Source organism: Melozone crissalis, unplaced genomic scaffold (assembly GCF_028551555.1).
Source record: "Melozone crissalis strain CALT ecotype California unplaced genomic scaffold, PUWL_Pcris_2 ptg000038l_1, whole genome shotgun sequence".
Classification (NCBI taxonomy): Eukaryota; Metazoa; Chordata; class Aves; order Passeriformes; family Passerellidae; genus Melozone; species Melozone crissalis.
Window position 1 is genome coordinate 5463257 of NW_026535816.1, and position 15280 is coordinate 5478536.

Genomic DNA, 15280 nt, shown 5'->3' on the forward strand with positions numbered 1-15280 from the left:
CTGTGATCCAATAAAGTGTGGGATTTCCTGAGGAGAAGGAGGCATAGCAGCTAAGTAGTGCATGGTTCTGCTTGTAGGTAGCTCTGGACAAAAAGTCTTTACAGGTAGAAGTGATACAATATAAATAAAGGATGGGTTGTGGAAGAGCTGAAATACTCATCTTAGGATCATCTTCACATTGTGCAAGTCAAAAGGAAAATCAGCAACAGTGGTTTTATACTCTGCTGAGAGATTTTCATCAACCAAAAAGAGTAAGAAGAGTTTTTTGCGGAAATACTGAGCACAGTGGTCAGCCTGGAGAACAGAAAGCTTCAGGGAGACCTTAAAGCAACCATCCAGTACCTAAAAAGGGCTAAAGGGAGCTGGATAGGGACTTTTCACAAGGATGTATAGTGATAGAACAAGAGGGAATGGCATTAAACTGAACAAAGGCAGGGTTAAATTAGATATCTGGAAGAAATTCTTTAAGGGTGGTGAGGCACTGGAAGAAGTTGCCCAGAGAGATCATGGACTCTTTGTCCCTGGAGATGTTTGAAACCAGGGTGGATGGGTCTTTGAGTAACCTGGTCTAGTGGAAGGGAGTTGGAATGAGATAATCTTTAATGTGTCTTCTGACCTGTTTTTGTTTATAAGATAGGTGTGTCTGCTAGGGAAGGCAGAAAGCCTCCCTTGGAATGGAGAATGCAAACCCCCTCCCTCCCTACGAATTACTATAATTTTGAAATTAAAGGGGCTCTCAGGCAAAGATATGGGAATAGGAAATTACAGTTCTTTACTAGTATCTATATCGAGACAAAACAAAACAAGAAATGTGGCCTTAACAACAAACAGAACCAGGGAGCCAGTACCAGTCTCCTTGACTGCAGGCACTGTTCCCTGTGTTGTTCACAGCCAGGAGGAATGTGAGAAATGGCTACTCACTTTTCATTGTTTAGGAAGGTTTATTAAACCTTATCAAAAGTACAACAGAAGACTGAATAAAGAAGAAAGGTTACGGTGCTGGGAGCAAAAGATTTTTCCCTGCCATGTGCTCAGCCCCCTCACAATGGAGGTCTTCCCTTTTTAACCCTTTAACCCCTCCCAAAGTTCTGTCCATCAACCCTTTCTTCACTGTCCAGTGGTGGAGATCTCTTCCTCAAATCCTGATTGGGGGTCAGGTGTTCCATAGTGATGACAAGCCAGCCGTCCCAGATGTCCCAGCTCCAGCTGCCCCCTGATAGCCATGCGAGGGGGTACAGCATAACTATAAATCTATAAAACTTTTCTTAACCTATATACATGATATTTGTCCATTAATTGTGAGAGTCAATCATTGCATCACTCATCTATCACAGGAATGGGCTGGTGGGCGAGGAGGATTAGCAGTTTGGTGGAAGGTGGAACTGCAGGGACATGTGGGCCAGGCTCAGGGTGCGGCTGTGGCGTGCAGAAACCCACAGCAGTACCCAGCAAACAGCAGGGTGTGCTGGTTTAGGGCAAATGTGGGAGAAAGCCTCCAAAGGGGGCCCCTCCAGAAAGCAAACCCACACAGCCCTCCCTCCAGTGGGTTTGGGAAGGTTTCCTTGGAGAGAAGTGGAAAGAACCTGTTTATTTAACAGGCACAGCACCCCCAGCACACAGAATGAACAATACCAGATGACATTACTCTTTCACCACTCTGAAAAAGATGACAAATTGAGGAATTCTCAGTTGGGGGTGGTTGCTCTGTTATCAGTCCCTTCGGCGCTGGGGCAGCTGCTCCCCAGAGCAGGCCCCGCTGGGCCACACGGTGCAAACTCTCGGTGTTCCCCGGGCCCAGTGCGGAGCAGGCTCGAGTAGGCCCAAAAAAGGGAAAGGAGAAACAGTCCATGGAAAATTTGGACTGCTTAGCTAAACTAACTAATGAGCAGAAGCAAAAACAAGAGCAAAGCAGAAGCAAGAGCAAAGCGAAAAGCAAAAGCAGCACCATGCACTGCCCTGTCTGTGTGTCCCGCCAGCCGTAGGGGAGAGGCTGATAGCAAAACCAAAACAAAACATTCGCTCGTCAGAGCCAGTCTTGAAGGCACAGAACATGATATCCAGCACAAACAGAACACATGGATGGGGATACAAGAATCACAACATCACCCCAGGACAGGGGGCAGCGGCAGACTGGCTCCAAGCAGGGCAGGGAGAAGTGAGGTTCAGCATTCCTGGGGCACGCGAGGTTCAGCATTCCTGGGGCACACAAGCAGGTGGTGATCAGTCCCTCAGAGCTGATCTCCAGCAGTACTGGTGAGTTCTCCTCGCAGTTAGCAACAGCCTGGCCATCCTCTTCTGATGCCAGAGAGCAAGAGAACAGCTGCCCCCAAGCCTGTCTCTTTTCACCTGTCCCCATTCTTGTGTGTGAAAAACGCCAATCACTTGTTTTTAAAATTTTAAAAGTTTATTAGTAATAAAATGGTTATTAAAATAGCAATATAATTAGAGTAATAATAGTTTGGGCAATTAGAATTTATGAGACAGTAGAAACAAAGAGTTAGGGACAGTCCAGGTACCTTTTCTGGGCAAAATAAGCCTGAAAAAGGACCCACGTTAGCAGAGCATTAACCCTTAAAAGCAATAACCTGTTGCATATTCATACACCTCATCCATGATGCATAAATTCCATTCAAACACAGGATTCTGTCTGGGCAGTGTCAGCTTCTTCCTCTGAATCCTGACGGTGTCTTCAGGGCTGAGCGAGGCAGGAAGTAGTTCATTTCTTCTGATAATGGGGCAATAAATTCCCTTTCTCTGAAAGATTCAGGTGTCCTGTGGCTGCTATCTCAGTGCGAGTCCTCTCTTTAGAAAAAGTATCCTAGATAGGATAGTTTTTATTTTAACACTATGTTATAACCTAAAACTATATTTAATACGCTACTTAAGAAAATTAATACAGCATAACTTTCTAACATAACACATATAATAATCATTTTAATATTTGCAAAAAGCCAATTGTAAAATACACATTTTTCACATCGTGGTATCTCTGCCTGCCCCCCAGAGAAACTCCCCAAAACCAAAGGAGTTCCTCTCAAGCACCCAGCCATCAGTGCTTCTTAGCAACTCAGTAGGAAGAAATTTCACAGGTAAGAAAGAAAGAACAGAAGAAACCCAACCCTCAACACAACCCAAGCCATTCTATGATCCTGTGATTTAGGTACTGCCCAATAATAGACATGATTATCATCAGCTGAGAGAGATGTGAGGAGCAGGCCCTGTTTGTACCATCACAGAGGAAGTAGTGGACAACTATGACAACAGATAAAGAAGGCACATATTGTGAAATACACAGCTTACTGTTTTATGAAATACTGTTGTATGACACAAGATTAAGTGCCCCTATCCTCCTAGTAAAACAATCACTTGGATGTCTGATCTTCTTTTGTGTCTGCTTTGCTGTTTGCTTGCACGTCTTACAACAGGGAAAGGTGTGATATTTCAAAGCACGTCAGCTGCTTTCTGATTCTCTAAATGCTTCCATTCATCAACTGGTTTCATTTTTTAAAATTTTTTTTAGAAAATACATACTGCTACTATAGCATTATCATCAATTTTAAAAAATCCTGAGTAATTGAAAAAGCTGTCAGAATGGGGGTAAAGGCTAGGATATATGTACCTACAGAGACACCCCACATATTTATTTCCTAAATCCTACATTTCCTCGTGTTTTGTGAGAGTTAGGAAAATAGGTGCAACATTCAGGTCTAGCTTATGCTGTGGAATATAGCTAGGGTTGGGATTGCTAGCAGAGTAAATATTTGGAAAGCAAACTTCTTTCTAAATTGTGCAGTACCCTCCTATTTAGAAGAAAGCAATGTCACTGGGCCAAAAGTTGTTGTATTCAGTGTAACAATCATTATTTCTGGGTTTCAGCACAGGGATTGTCTGTTATATTTTGTATTGTTTTTAAAATTAAGTCTTGGTAGGCCAAAATTGCATTACTCAGGTTAATTGTTGGTTGCCGCAAAGCCACTAGATTTTGTAAAGTGATTGTTCCTCAGAATCTGGGGCTCAGATTTTGAAACAGCACTATTAGTTAACAGGTCAGTAGCTGCTTTGTTTCTGGTTTTTTGCTTCCTTTATTATGGGGATTGTTGTGGAAAAGTTTATAACATTCACACCAGGACAAGCGTTAGGATTGGAGTTGATGGAAGAGGTTTGGAAAATGTTAGGGAAATTAATCCACAAACACCAGAGGTTTATGTCCAAAAAGGAGACAGAGGAGTCCTTTGACTTTATTCAAATAAAGGGAGAGGCCACAGGGCATTCCCCTGGCATCTTTCAAATTTTTGGAGGATGCAGCCTCCTTTTTATCCCAATTTCCCATATTTCCCTTCTCTCATTCCCCATTGGCTGAGGTACTTGAGAGGTTCAGACTCCCCGATATGCCTGATACCAAAGATTTCCCTCTAATGTACAACCCTGCCTTTTAGTTTTTAATTCTTATGGAATTTAGGGGATTTTCCACCCCATTGTTTCTTTCATCTTTCAATGTCTAATTTCATTTCTCAGCAAACCTAGAGTTTATTTGTAAAAGCAAATATCTTTTTCCATCCATCAATCAGTGGGATCCTTCCCATTGTTTCTTTTATCTCCCAGTGCTAGTTTTACCTACCAGCAGACCCACAGCTTGTTTGGAAAGACAAATCTGCTATTCCTCTCACAGAGAGGATGGACAGTGAAGAATTGACTGACAGACTTTGGGAGGGCCAGGGCTACCTGATGGAAAAGCAGTGGTGTAAAGGTGGAGCCAGCCACTTTGTGGGGGAGCACGTGGTGGTTTAGTTCCACACTCCCAGTGCTGTGCTTTCTCATTATTCAGTCATTTGTTGTATTTGTTAAGGTTTAATAAACCTTTGGAATTTTAAATGTGAGGTCATTTCTCACAGGTAATGGTAGACCCAGGCATGAATTAATAAGGCTGATATTTATCATTGGTTTGGATAGAGGGGGTGCTTAGACATCTGTTTGTGATTAGAGTCATGGCTATGCTGACATTATGAATAAGAAGTAGAAAGCTTTGACAGAGAAGATTTTATGTAATGCTCAAGGCTTTAATTTTTGAGAGTAATGCCAGTATTTATACCTCATGCATATTTTCTCTCCAGTGTTGAGATGCATCCTGTCCATTACTGGATTTAGAGTTGGAAGTCTTGTAGAGATGAGTTGATGGTTTTGATTTTATTTATTGCCTGGCTTCAGCCTCTGATTTGTCCACTCTTGTTACATGCAGCTCCAGGCTTCCTTTCTAAAGATATTAATTTGATTTCCTCAAAAGAAACCAAACCAGAACTGCCCAGCTAATTACAGGTGGTTGCAAACCACATCTCCACTCCATCAGGCAGTTGTCCCCTGTTCTCTGAGCCACTCTAACACCACTGAACACCTTTATGCACATCCATGGGTATGCAGCCCACATCTTTGTCCTCACACTCTGAACAGACCTCCCAGCTCTCTGTGCTCATTAATTTAGTACTTCACTATTAGAAAACTCTGTCTCAGCATAGCCTAGGTTTTTCACAGTGCTTTGTGCTGACCAGGGCCAAGTACTTTGCAGTCTGTTCATTGCTGTGCGTGGGTTAGCCCAGAATAATCAGGGGAGCTGGTGCATAACAATTGCCCTGAAGTCTCCAGATGTCAGCTGAAAAAAGCAGTTTTTAGAATTATTTGCAGAAATCAGAAGATTCTCATAGAGGTTCTTAAAAGCTATTTAATACCTCATCTATCTTGCTCAGCAGGATATATTCAGGTTCTCTCTATAGTGTGTACCAGAGATTAAATATTTTTAAAACACATATCAAAAAATTATTGCTATCTCTGAAGGCTTTTTGAAGTACACCCTGCCTGAAACTTTGTGCAACATTATTGAAATCAGTGGTGCTAGATTATCTGCAAGGAAGTATTTAGTCCAGATGCTTTCTGTTCAAGATCTTCACTGTAACATATTTTAATTTTGCATATTTCCTTCCTCAACTACATACAATTTATTTTCTCAAAGAAAAGAAAGTAATCACACCACCTTTTTCTCATATAAAACTTGCTTGATTTCGTTTTCCTTCTGTTTGTTTCAGCTGCAGAATTCCCTGAAAAGTGATTTGTGCCTTGATCAAGGGCCAGACACAGAGAATATCCCAATCATGTATATCTGCCACGGAATGACACCACAGGTTAGTTTGTCTAATGATCTCTGATTTTGCTGCTGCTGTTAGCAGATTGTGTGGGAGGAACCACCTTGTACCTGTCATTGTTTTCCTGCAACAAACCCTTGGTAAGATGTTTAGTAGCTCTTTTAGAGGCAGCATTATTTCTGCTGCAAATTGAGAAGCTGTGGTATAATAATGCTTTGACAAGGAAGTTGATTCATTAATTTTGAAAGAATTTAAGGAATATGAGAGTCAGCACTAACCCATATTTGCTGATAAAAGCTTTCATTTCTGATCCTTATGTAAACTGTGCATATGTCATATGAATGAAGCAATGCATTTTAAAACATTTTGCATACATGCATAGGTATACTCAGAGTTTATTTATGCATTATCTGAAGATGCCTGCTTTTTTACTTTATTTACTGTGTCATTTACATAAATGTGAAATGCAGAGCCACCTTCTTCACACCATACAGCTGTGTCAAATCCCAAACCCTGTTCTTGTGAAAACCCCTCTTATAAATCTCCTTTTTTTCTTTCTCTGCTGTTGTTCTGTTACTGTAGTATGTGCCAAAGACTCTTTGGCTCAAATTGCAAAAACCTTTCCATCTTCCTACATAACAGCTGGATTTACTGACTTGGCAGACAAGATGGTTACGACCTGTGTCTCCCCAGTTAAGGGCTTAAGTGAAAGGGTTTCAAGGCAAATCTTGACAGGAAAAATAATGTTGCATGGTCTCGAACATGGTTGTCAAAGACAGATGGGCAGATTACTTAACCTTAAAAGTAACATGTGCATAAATTATGTAAAGAAAATGTGGGAGTGACCAGAGAAACTGAAAAATCCCTCCAGTTTGAATGATTTTTCAACGTGACTACATTTTATATTTGCTTTCTTGAAAGGACCCTGTGGAGTAATGGAATGTGGTTGTACCCAGGAGTTGTCGGTTACCTGATCCGACTATACAGCAAACGAATCCTCACAGTATCTCAGAAATAAGCACAGAGCAGCAGGGTGGCCTTGTCCCCTGGGCCCCATAGTGAACTGGGAGCATGGGCTGGGTGAGCTGCAGATAGGATTCTCTGCAGCCCTGTCCAGCTGCACGTGCTGCAGGTCTCTTCTGCACTGGCTCCCTCCACCGAAAACCTTTCATACTGATCACTAACAGCATCGTGCTTGAGTAAATTATGGATGATGAAGCCAGAAATACCTGAAAATCCCATCCATCAGACTCACTCACTGGATGGACTGTGCCTTATTTGTCACATCATGATGTGGGAGCCACTGTTTGCCTGCAGGAGCTTTGCAAGACAGTCCTCAGTGTTTGCAAAGGAGCTGTGCAATTCACCCCTGGGCCAGAGCCTTTATTCCTCATCTCCTGGCAGGGCACCATAACTCTCCTGGCACCTCATCTGTGAGAACAACACGCTGCAGGCATGCCTGTAAATTCCAGTTAGAAACCTTAATTACAGTTGAGAGGCAACGAACAATAACAAAAGTCACTTCAATTAGCACAGTGCAGTATTCACCAGATAAAGAACTACCTTTGAATGTCAGCTCAAGTTCTGTACAAATGAGATAGCAGCAAACAAATGAGTGAGGGGAAAGAGACAAGGGGAGCTTTTCTAGACAAGACTCTGCTCCTTCATAATTAAAATGCGGTGTCTCCTCCCCATTACTGTGTATTTCATTTTGTAACTAATGTTAAAAACAACATCCAAAAGAGCACATATTTGGGTGAGATCTCAGTAATGACAGAGAACTTTTTCAAAAGAGAATTAGACTTTTTCTGTATTAGGGATTATGGTATTGAGAGGGAAAGAACGAACATCACTCAGCATACTCCTATGAGATTTCCACTGCGATGTTGCATCCCTTGCTTAGGCTGAGCTGCAGCCCAGCCATGTACTTTTTCTATTATATATTGGAAATATTTGTATAAATATTCCTTTTAATCTTAGTGATCTCACCAATAGCACAAAAGATACCGGTAAGATGTTAATTTTATTCTAGTAGTGGGGAAATGCTGTTACTTTTCCTACCTGGCAGTCCTTACAAAAACAGATTAGTGCCCTGATTCAGGACTGGCTGGTTGAGTGTTTGGGTGATGCTCTTCTTAGCTCAGATGCAAAGTTTTTCTGTTGTGGCTATTCCATTTACAGTTTTATTGCTGCCACCACTTGGCACACTTGCATCTAGATGTGCAATAATATATCTGACTGCCAGGAACCACTCCCTCACATGTAGTTAAGTTGCTATTATTAGTTACTACCACAGCCTCTCTTCTAACTTGGATAATTTCTTTTTTTTCCTCCACTAGCTGCTTTCAGATGTTTTTGAATTCTCATCTTTTTGCATGAGAAGTGGCTTAGATAAGATGTTTGACATCAAGGAATTGTTTTACAGTCATAGGTACAGCTACTGTTTCCTTTTAATATGTTTTATATAGGAAAGAAATCATCAAAGTCAGTAAAAAGGGAACTGCATACCTGATATTAAAATTCCATGCTTGTTTTATTTTTAGACAGTATCAAAACATCACGTATAGCTTCATAATTAAAAACAGTAGAAAATATCCTAAAATATTGCAATTAAATGATCAGCAGTGTATTTTCCCGTGGTGTTTCTGTTTCATTTTAAATAGAATCAGGATTAGTGATGCTAAAACTTTTGTGATTCAGATTTCCAAACCTTTCCACAGTCCACTCTGTGTCTACTGTCAGTAGCATTGGCATATTCACAGTTCATTCCTGCCAGTATCTTTGAATGCTTTATAACTGTGTTTATTTCATACTTCCATTCTACAGATAAACTGATGCACATCTTATGTGTGCTTAAATACTAAGATGGAATAGAAAATCAAAATATAATCTGTCCATTTCTGTAGTCCTCTGATACTACTAATGTCAAAGAATTCCTCACAGCAGGGTGTTTGGCTGGGCCTGAAAAGACAGAAGGTATTTGAAAAACTGCAATCTGTGCTTAGGTGTGTTTCCTACCTCCCTTCATGTTCAGAGGGTGCCTTCTGTGGCAGCTGTATTTTGTCCCAGTCCCCAGCCTGGACACTTCAGGAGTTACAGTACCATTCACTGAGTGCAGCACCTTGAATGCTTGACTGGTGGAAAAGACAAAAACGGTGATGATCCTGCAATGCACCCACATGAATTTAAGTGAAGAATTGCTATTCCTTTACCTTTGGTAAGAATGAATTCATTACAAAATGCTGCCCAGATAATTAGAGTTTCTGCTGAGAGGATCCTTGTCCAAGTGGTGGCATCTGAACATGGCTAAGTAGCTCATCCTCCCAGTTCTTTTGCTGAAGAGTATTTCTCCCTAAGAATCACATCTTTCCATTCCTGCCTTTAGACAGTCTCTGCCCAAACCAGCACTGTAATTTCTGCTCCATCTGTACAGCTGCACAGAGTGTTGGCATAACTCCCCAACTCATCTGCAGGAACATCACCATCACACCTCCAGCCACCACAGTGCCAGGCAGCTGTTAGATGTGCACAGACCAAGGTCATCAGGTGGTTTAGGTACCTCTGATGTGCTGCTGGCCACTGTAAGGAGCTTTCAGTGTCTGTGTTAGCCTGCCATATCAAGGCTCTCCTGTGGTGCAGCTGCTTAGCACAGCTGGACAAAACCTGGCTTTTGCAACTCTTGAAACAGCCAAAAAAGCAAATGCAGCATGGTAAAATATCTAACTACAGGAGTTAAACCAGGCTCCTAATACACTGTTTAGTGATGGTGGAAATCATGTTCCTTTTATCACATAAGATCAGCTCAGAGGGAAAACACAGCAGCTTCCATCAGAGTGATGATTAAGGGAATCAGGAAAACTGAGAGATGAGGTGGCAGTGAGGAGATAAATGTGAAGGCAGGAGAACAGTTCGGGCAAAACAGTAACTAAAACATAAAGTTCATGTGAGGCTCTGGGGGTTTTGCTGAGGTTTATTTTTTTATGTGGTTCATATAGAAGAGGATAAAGGTAGTGGTTTAATTCCTGAACTTGTTAAAGTAAAGCAACAATTCAGTCCTACATTTAAGTCTTAGAAGATCTATTTCCTGCTGTGCCCCTGTTCTGCATGGAAAAGATGGTTGTTGTAGTTGCAGTAAATACATGCCCCAGGCCTGACTGCTTTCCTGGTTCTGGGATCTGCCTGAGCCTAGTTGTTTGTTGTTGTTGAAGACTGCTGTTTAACCAGGTTTGTAATCTTGAAGGCAGGCTGATGACAACATGTCACTTGCATTAAAACTGCTCCTGATGATAGTTTAAAAGATTCTTTTATGAGAATGAAATACCACATTATTAGAGACTTTATTATACAATAAATAAGTAGCATCGATCAATGAAGTGATATTTTAAGTAGAGATTTACTTTGAAAATTGCTTGTGACAGAGGGGATAATGGGCAGTTCTGTTCCCTTGTTCAATAGCTTCTGGCTCTTATAATTCTCAATTTATAAGCAGTTAAACCCCAAAGCTCATGCAGCAATGTGAAAGTCAATAGAAACCAGTTAGGTTTTGAGGAATTCAGGTTGAGGACCAGGGTCAGAAGACTAAATGGGGAGTGTCACTAGAAAAGAAATGCAGGTGAGAAGGGACACCTATTTATATAATTTCATATTCTTGCAAGAGATTGCGGAACTCACACCAGGGACTACAGCAGTGCCTGATATGAATTACTGCATCTGCACTCAAGGCAGTGGAGGAGAGTCCTGCCACACATAAAGCTGTGCCAGTTCACACTGTACAGGACTCTGACCTCAAAGCATAATGTATTCTAAGCACAGTGTCTGAAGTACTGGGAGTATGCTAGCGTGTAGTTGCAAAAAACCCCCAGAAACTTGTAAACTCTTTTTGTACAGTTCATGAATGCTTCTTTTAAAGTGTTTATAATATATATTTTTATAAAAGCTATGTTTTCTATCAAATCTCTTAGCATGGTGATTGTTCATACACAGATATTTTTCATACATTTCAGAAAATATCTTCTGTTATTTAGAAGTTTGTTAAGTGTGTGTGTAAAACACATAATTACTGCAAACTGAGACTCAGTGCAAGAAAATAGTTTACCAGAAGGCCTGACATGCAACAGATGCAGACTGTCAGGGAATAAGGGAGAAAACAACAAAACCTGCAGATGGATCAATGACTGGCCCTTCAGAGTTGAAAAAATCACTGCCTTGAAAATTAAGTGTCTACAATAAAAACATTTCAGGCAGCCTTTTATAGGCAGTAAAAGGGAGCACAGCAGCTGCTGAACAGCTCTCAGTTATACAAAAACTCAGGGTTGCTGTTCACGTTTGTCTTGAGGCAAATGTTCGATGCGTTCAGCAGCTCTGTACAGGGCAGCCTGACCTGACAGCACCACTTCTTTCCAACATGTTAGGCTGAGCTGGGCCATCACTTCCTTGAGTGTCGCAGACATTTTTTCACAGAAATCCTTTCTTTCAGATTTCTGCATTTTCTGGGAAGCTGAGGGCCCCAGAAGAAGAATGTAAACAATTGTTATCAGCTGCTGTGGAATGTAACAGGGACACCTTGATTGGCTCATGTTTGTATGTTTATAATTGAGGGCCAATCACAAGAGCAAGCCAGGGGACCGAGTCCCTGGGCACAACTTTGTTTTAGATTCTTTCTATTCTATTCTTAGCTTAGCAAGCATCTGAAACTTCTCTCTTTATTCTATTTAGTATAGTCATAATGTATTTTATATCATATATCAATAAATCCAGCCTTCTGATCAAGCAACAAGATTCACCGTCTCTCTCTCACCAGCAGCGACCCACTCAGGCGCTGTAACACTTGAGGATGATCCTTTCATGTGTGCAGACCCTCAGAGGGCTGTTGTATTGCACTAAATAATTATTTAGTTGTTTGCACTGGGTGTTTGGTAATTTGCACTGTTCACATGATTTGTGTCCCATCAATACATGATTTTTCCCTTCCCCGCCAGCCCCCAAGTGTCAGTGTTGGTGGTCTCTCTGTGGTTTACCCCTCTCCTCACCCCTCCTCACTTGTGTCCCACTGGCTGTTGCCCCCTTCCTCTGCCCCCCTTCCCCTCTGCTCAAAATCCCCCCGCAGGAAGGGGACGCTCTCTTTTCTATCTGGGACGTTGCCTGATCTGGTGTCTCCCATCAAGTCAATAAACTGAGGACATTTGTCCCTATGTGGGGAAGAGCAATTCTCATCTTTTGCCTTTTGTCCTTCGTGTGGGCTGGGGTCCATAGCTAGCTAGAGTGGACCTGAACAGCCCAGCCAGGCATGACACTCTTACAGCTGGCACCCAACGTGGGGCTCAAAGCCACAACCCTGAGATTAAGAGTCTCATGCTGTACCGACTGAGCTGTACAGACCTGAGCTGTACAAACCATCCAGTTCTATCCTGGGCCAGGTACTTTTTCAGTGAGCAGTCAGACCGTGAACCGAGCAAGTCCTTGTGTAGCAGTGTTGGGTTTGCAGTTGGACTGGATGTCTGAACCTTCTTTTCCAGACTCAATGAGAGAGTTTTTCATTGCAGGTGAAGATCAATGGTGTTGAATCTTTAGCTTCTGAGTGTGGATCTGGGGGATTTGCACACTGCCCTCTTTGTCCAGCCAACGTGAGTCTGTCATTATTCCTGTGCAGAGAGGCAGCCTGGCTGGGCACTCTGACTCCCAGGGTACGTGCTCCTCTTCTTCCAGGGGCAGCATCCGACAGCACTGCCAGCTGATGTTGTCCTACAGGCTGTCCTTTGCCTTTTTTATGAACTCTTGTGGAATGATCTAAGCATTGGGCCTAACTCAAACTTTTATGTACATACTTGATTTCTGGGAACAAGGATGCTTTTCCACAATAAATAGCCTTCCCTCCCCTGCCAAATCTAGGTTTCTTGGTTTGGTAGATGCCCAGGTAATAGAAGATAATGTAGAGAGTCATTGCCATGCCTGGCAAGCATGGTTATCAGCATTATTAGATTATATTTTTTATTTTAAACATATTCTGTAAATTGTTGTAGCAATTAATGTCTTATATAAGACATTCCTGCTGAGTAGTTTATTAAGTCTATTTATATTTCTGCTGATTTCTTTTAGTGCATAAATCCTGGTTTTGATCACGGTAAAGTTAATAGGAATTGTGACCTTGTTTGCAAGGGAAGCAAAATCTGGTGTTAATTTTTTGCAATCTTTTTCAAAGTTGAGTTTTCCTATGTATACCTGAGAAGATTAATTCAAAGCTGCAGCCTCTTTAGAATATATGACATCAGGTACATCAGGGAGCTACAGAAAAGTTTCAAAGGCTTCCAAATCCAACCAGTCCTTATTTGCGTAGCATAGGCAGTGCAACGCTTTCTTCTTGGGGATGTGTTGTGGATGAAGATATTTCACATTATATAATACTTCCTTTTTTTTAAAGTATTTTTCCCTTATGTTTGATTCTGGCCAAATTCTCATTATTTTCTTCAGTGCAAAGTTTCAGAGGGAAAATCTGTTTATCTGATTCCTGGGTTTGGAGCAGTTTTATACTGAGCCCTTTGCCATGAGTGATTTTTTTCCGTACTTGCTGTAGTAGCATTAATTTTGCAGTTGGACTCAATTTTAAAAGTCTTTTCCAACCTTAATAAGAGAGGTAGGTAGGTAGGCAGGTAAAGATCAGTGGTGTTGAACTTGTAGCTTTTGAGTGTAGATCTGATGGGTCTGAGGGATTTGCACACTCTTATTTTGCACCTGAATAAGAGACTTTAAACTAATAGGACAGAGACCAACTTGGCTCTTCATTTTATGAAAGTATCGGACATAATGAATGCTATTTTCTGTTCAGACGTTAAAAGACAGTGGAATTCAAAAGAATCAGCACAAGAGGTCCTTCTTCAGGTTTGCAGACCTGGGATAGGTCTTTTGTATGTTACACTTCACTGGTTGAAAACAAAAGCAGAGGGAAAAAGCTGTAGAACTGCATTATTCTGTATCAGAGGGAATTTTTTTTACATCCCTCAATTTGAAAATAATGGAATGGATATTTTTGCTTATTTATTTTTGTGTTCAAAACCATAGTGTGAAAACATTGTGTGTACCTGTGAGAATTGAGAGAACTGATCACTTGGAATTGAAACTCCAACCATGGTGAAATGAAAGAGTTGAAAAATAATCTTTTTTTTCCTAAGAGTAACATTGATTTTCTCATTTGGAAGCATATAGAATTTTTGTAGCCTTGGAGAAATGGTTTTGTTTTGAAGAAATTTTATCTTTGTTTCAATAGAATGGTCTGGAATGAAAAAGAACTTTAAAATGTCTTATATGCTTCTGAAATCTGTATTCTTCCCTAGTGCATAGACTTACTGCTGAAGGTGAGCATGAATAATGAAAAAGGAAAACACCACTGTAAGGTGAAATTAGTGATCTGGCTAAAGCCCTAATCTTGATGTTGAGGTTTCAGGACCTGACCTGAAGTGAAAAAACAAGAATTCAAAAAGTAGTTCAATTCTTTTAAGTGCTGTGAGGAAGAGTATTAAGAACTTGAATTACTTCAGAACTTAGAGCCAAGAAGGCTCTAAGAAAAAAAAAAGGCCAAGTATTTTTCTGATTAAGAAATGACTTGTCCTTTAAGCAGATAGAGGCAACAGGAGAGTCAAAGATAGCTTGGCCAGTGGCACAGAAGACATGTGTTTGAAAAAGCAAATAAAACCCCTAACCACAAAATGTAACAGGAATAAGAGCAGTTGTCTGTAATATGTTGTATCTGTTCACTCATCCATTCTTTTAAATAAGAGGGAAATGCTCATCTTAGAGAATGGATAAGAGCTCTTTTATGATAGCAGATCTATTTAATATTTTACAGTAGAGGTACTGGTGCAATTTTCCATATATTAGAAGATGTGCTGAAAAGATAGAGGCATAAGTTAACCTTTAATGGGAGGAAAAATTTCAAATGCTGATCAGAAGCAATGTCAGAAGGGTACTCAGAAAATGCTATCAAAGACATTCAGTTCCTCAGCTTTTGCCTAGTAAAGCAGGATTTCTATAGAGATAATAGAAACTTCAACTGGCAAGAAAATCTGATGGAATTTACCTAGACTTGATAAACTCAGCTTTCCTCAGATTACTGCAGAAGAGAATAATGCATTGTGTCAGCAAAAAAATAGTAGTGA

At 40.9% G+C, this 15280-nt stretch overlaps 1 protein-coding gene across 3 annotated transcripts in view; it reads left to right on the top strand.

The window, feature by feature from the left end:
• Positions 1–15280, top strand: part of GALNT18 (polypeptide N-acetylgalactosaminyltransferase 18) — a 217089-nt gene that overhangs the window by 162548 nt on the left and 39261 nt on the right. For all 3 annotated transcript variants that reach the window (XM_054283714.1, XM_054283712.1, XM_054283713.1), the window contains one exon: positions 6075–6170. In XM_054283714.1, coding sequence (XP_054139689.1) covers positions 6075–6170 — 96 coding nt within the window. The remainder of the gene's footprint in view (positions 1–6074; positions 6171–15280) is intronic.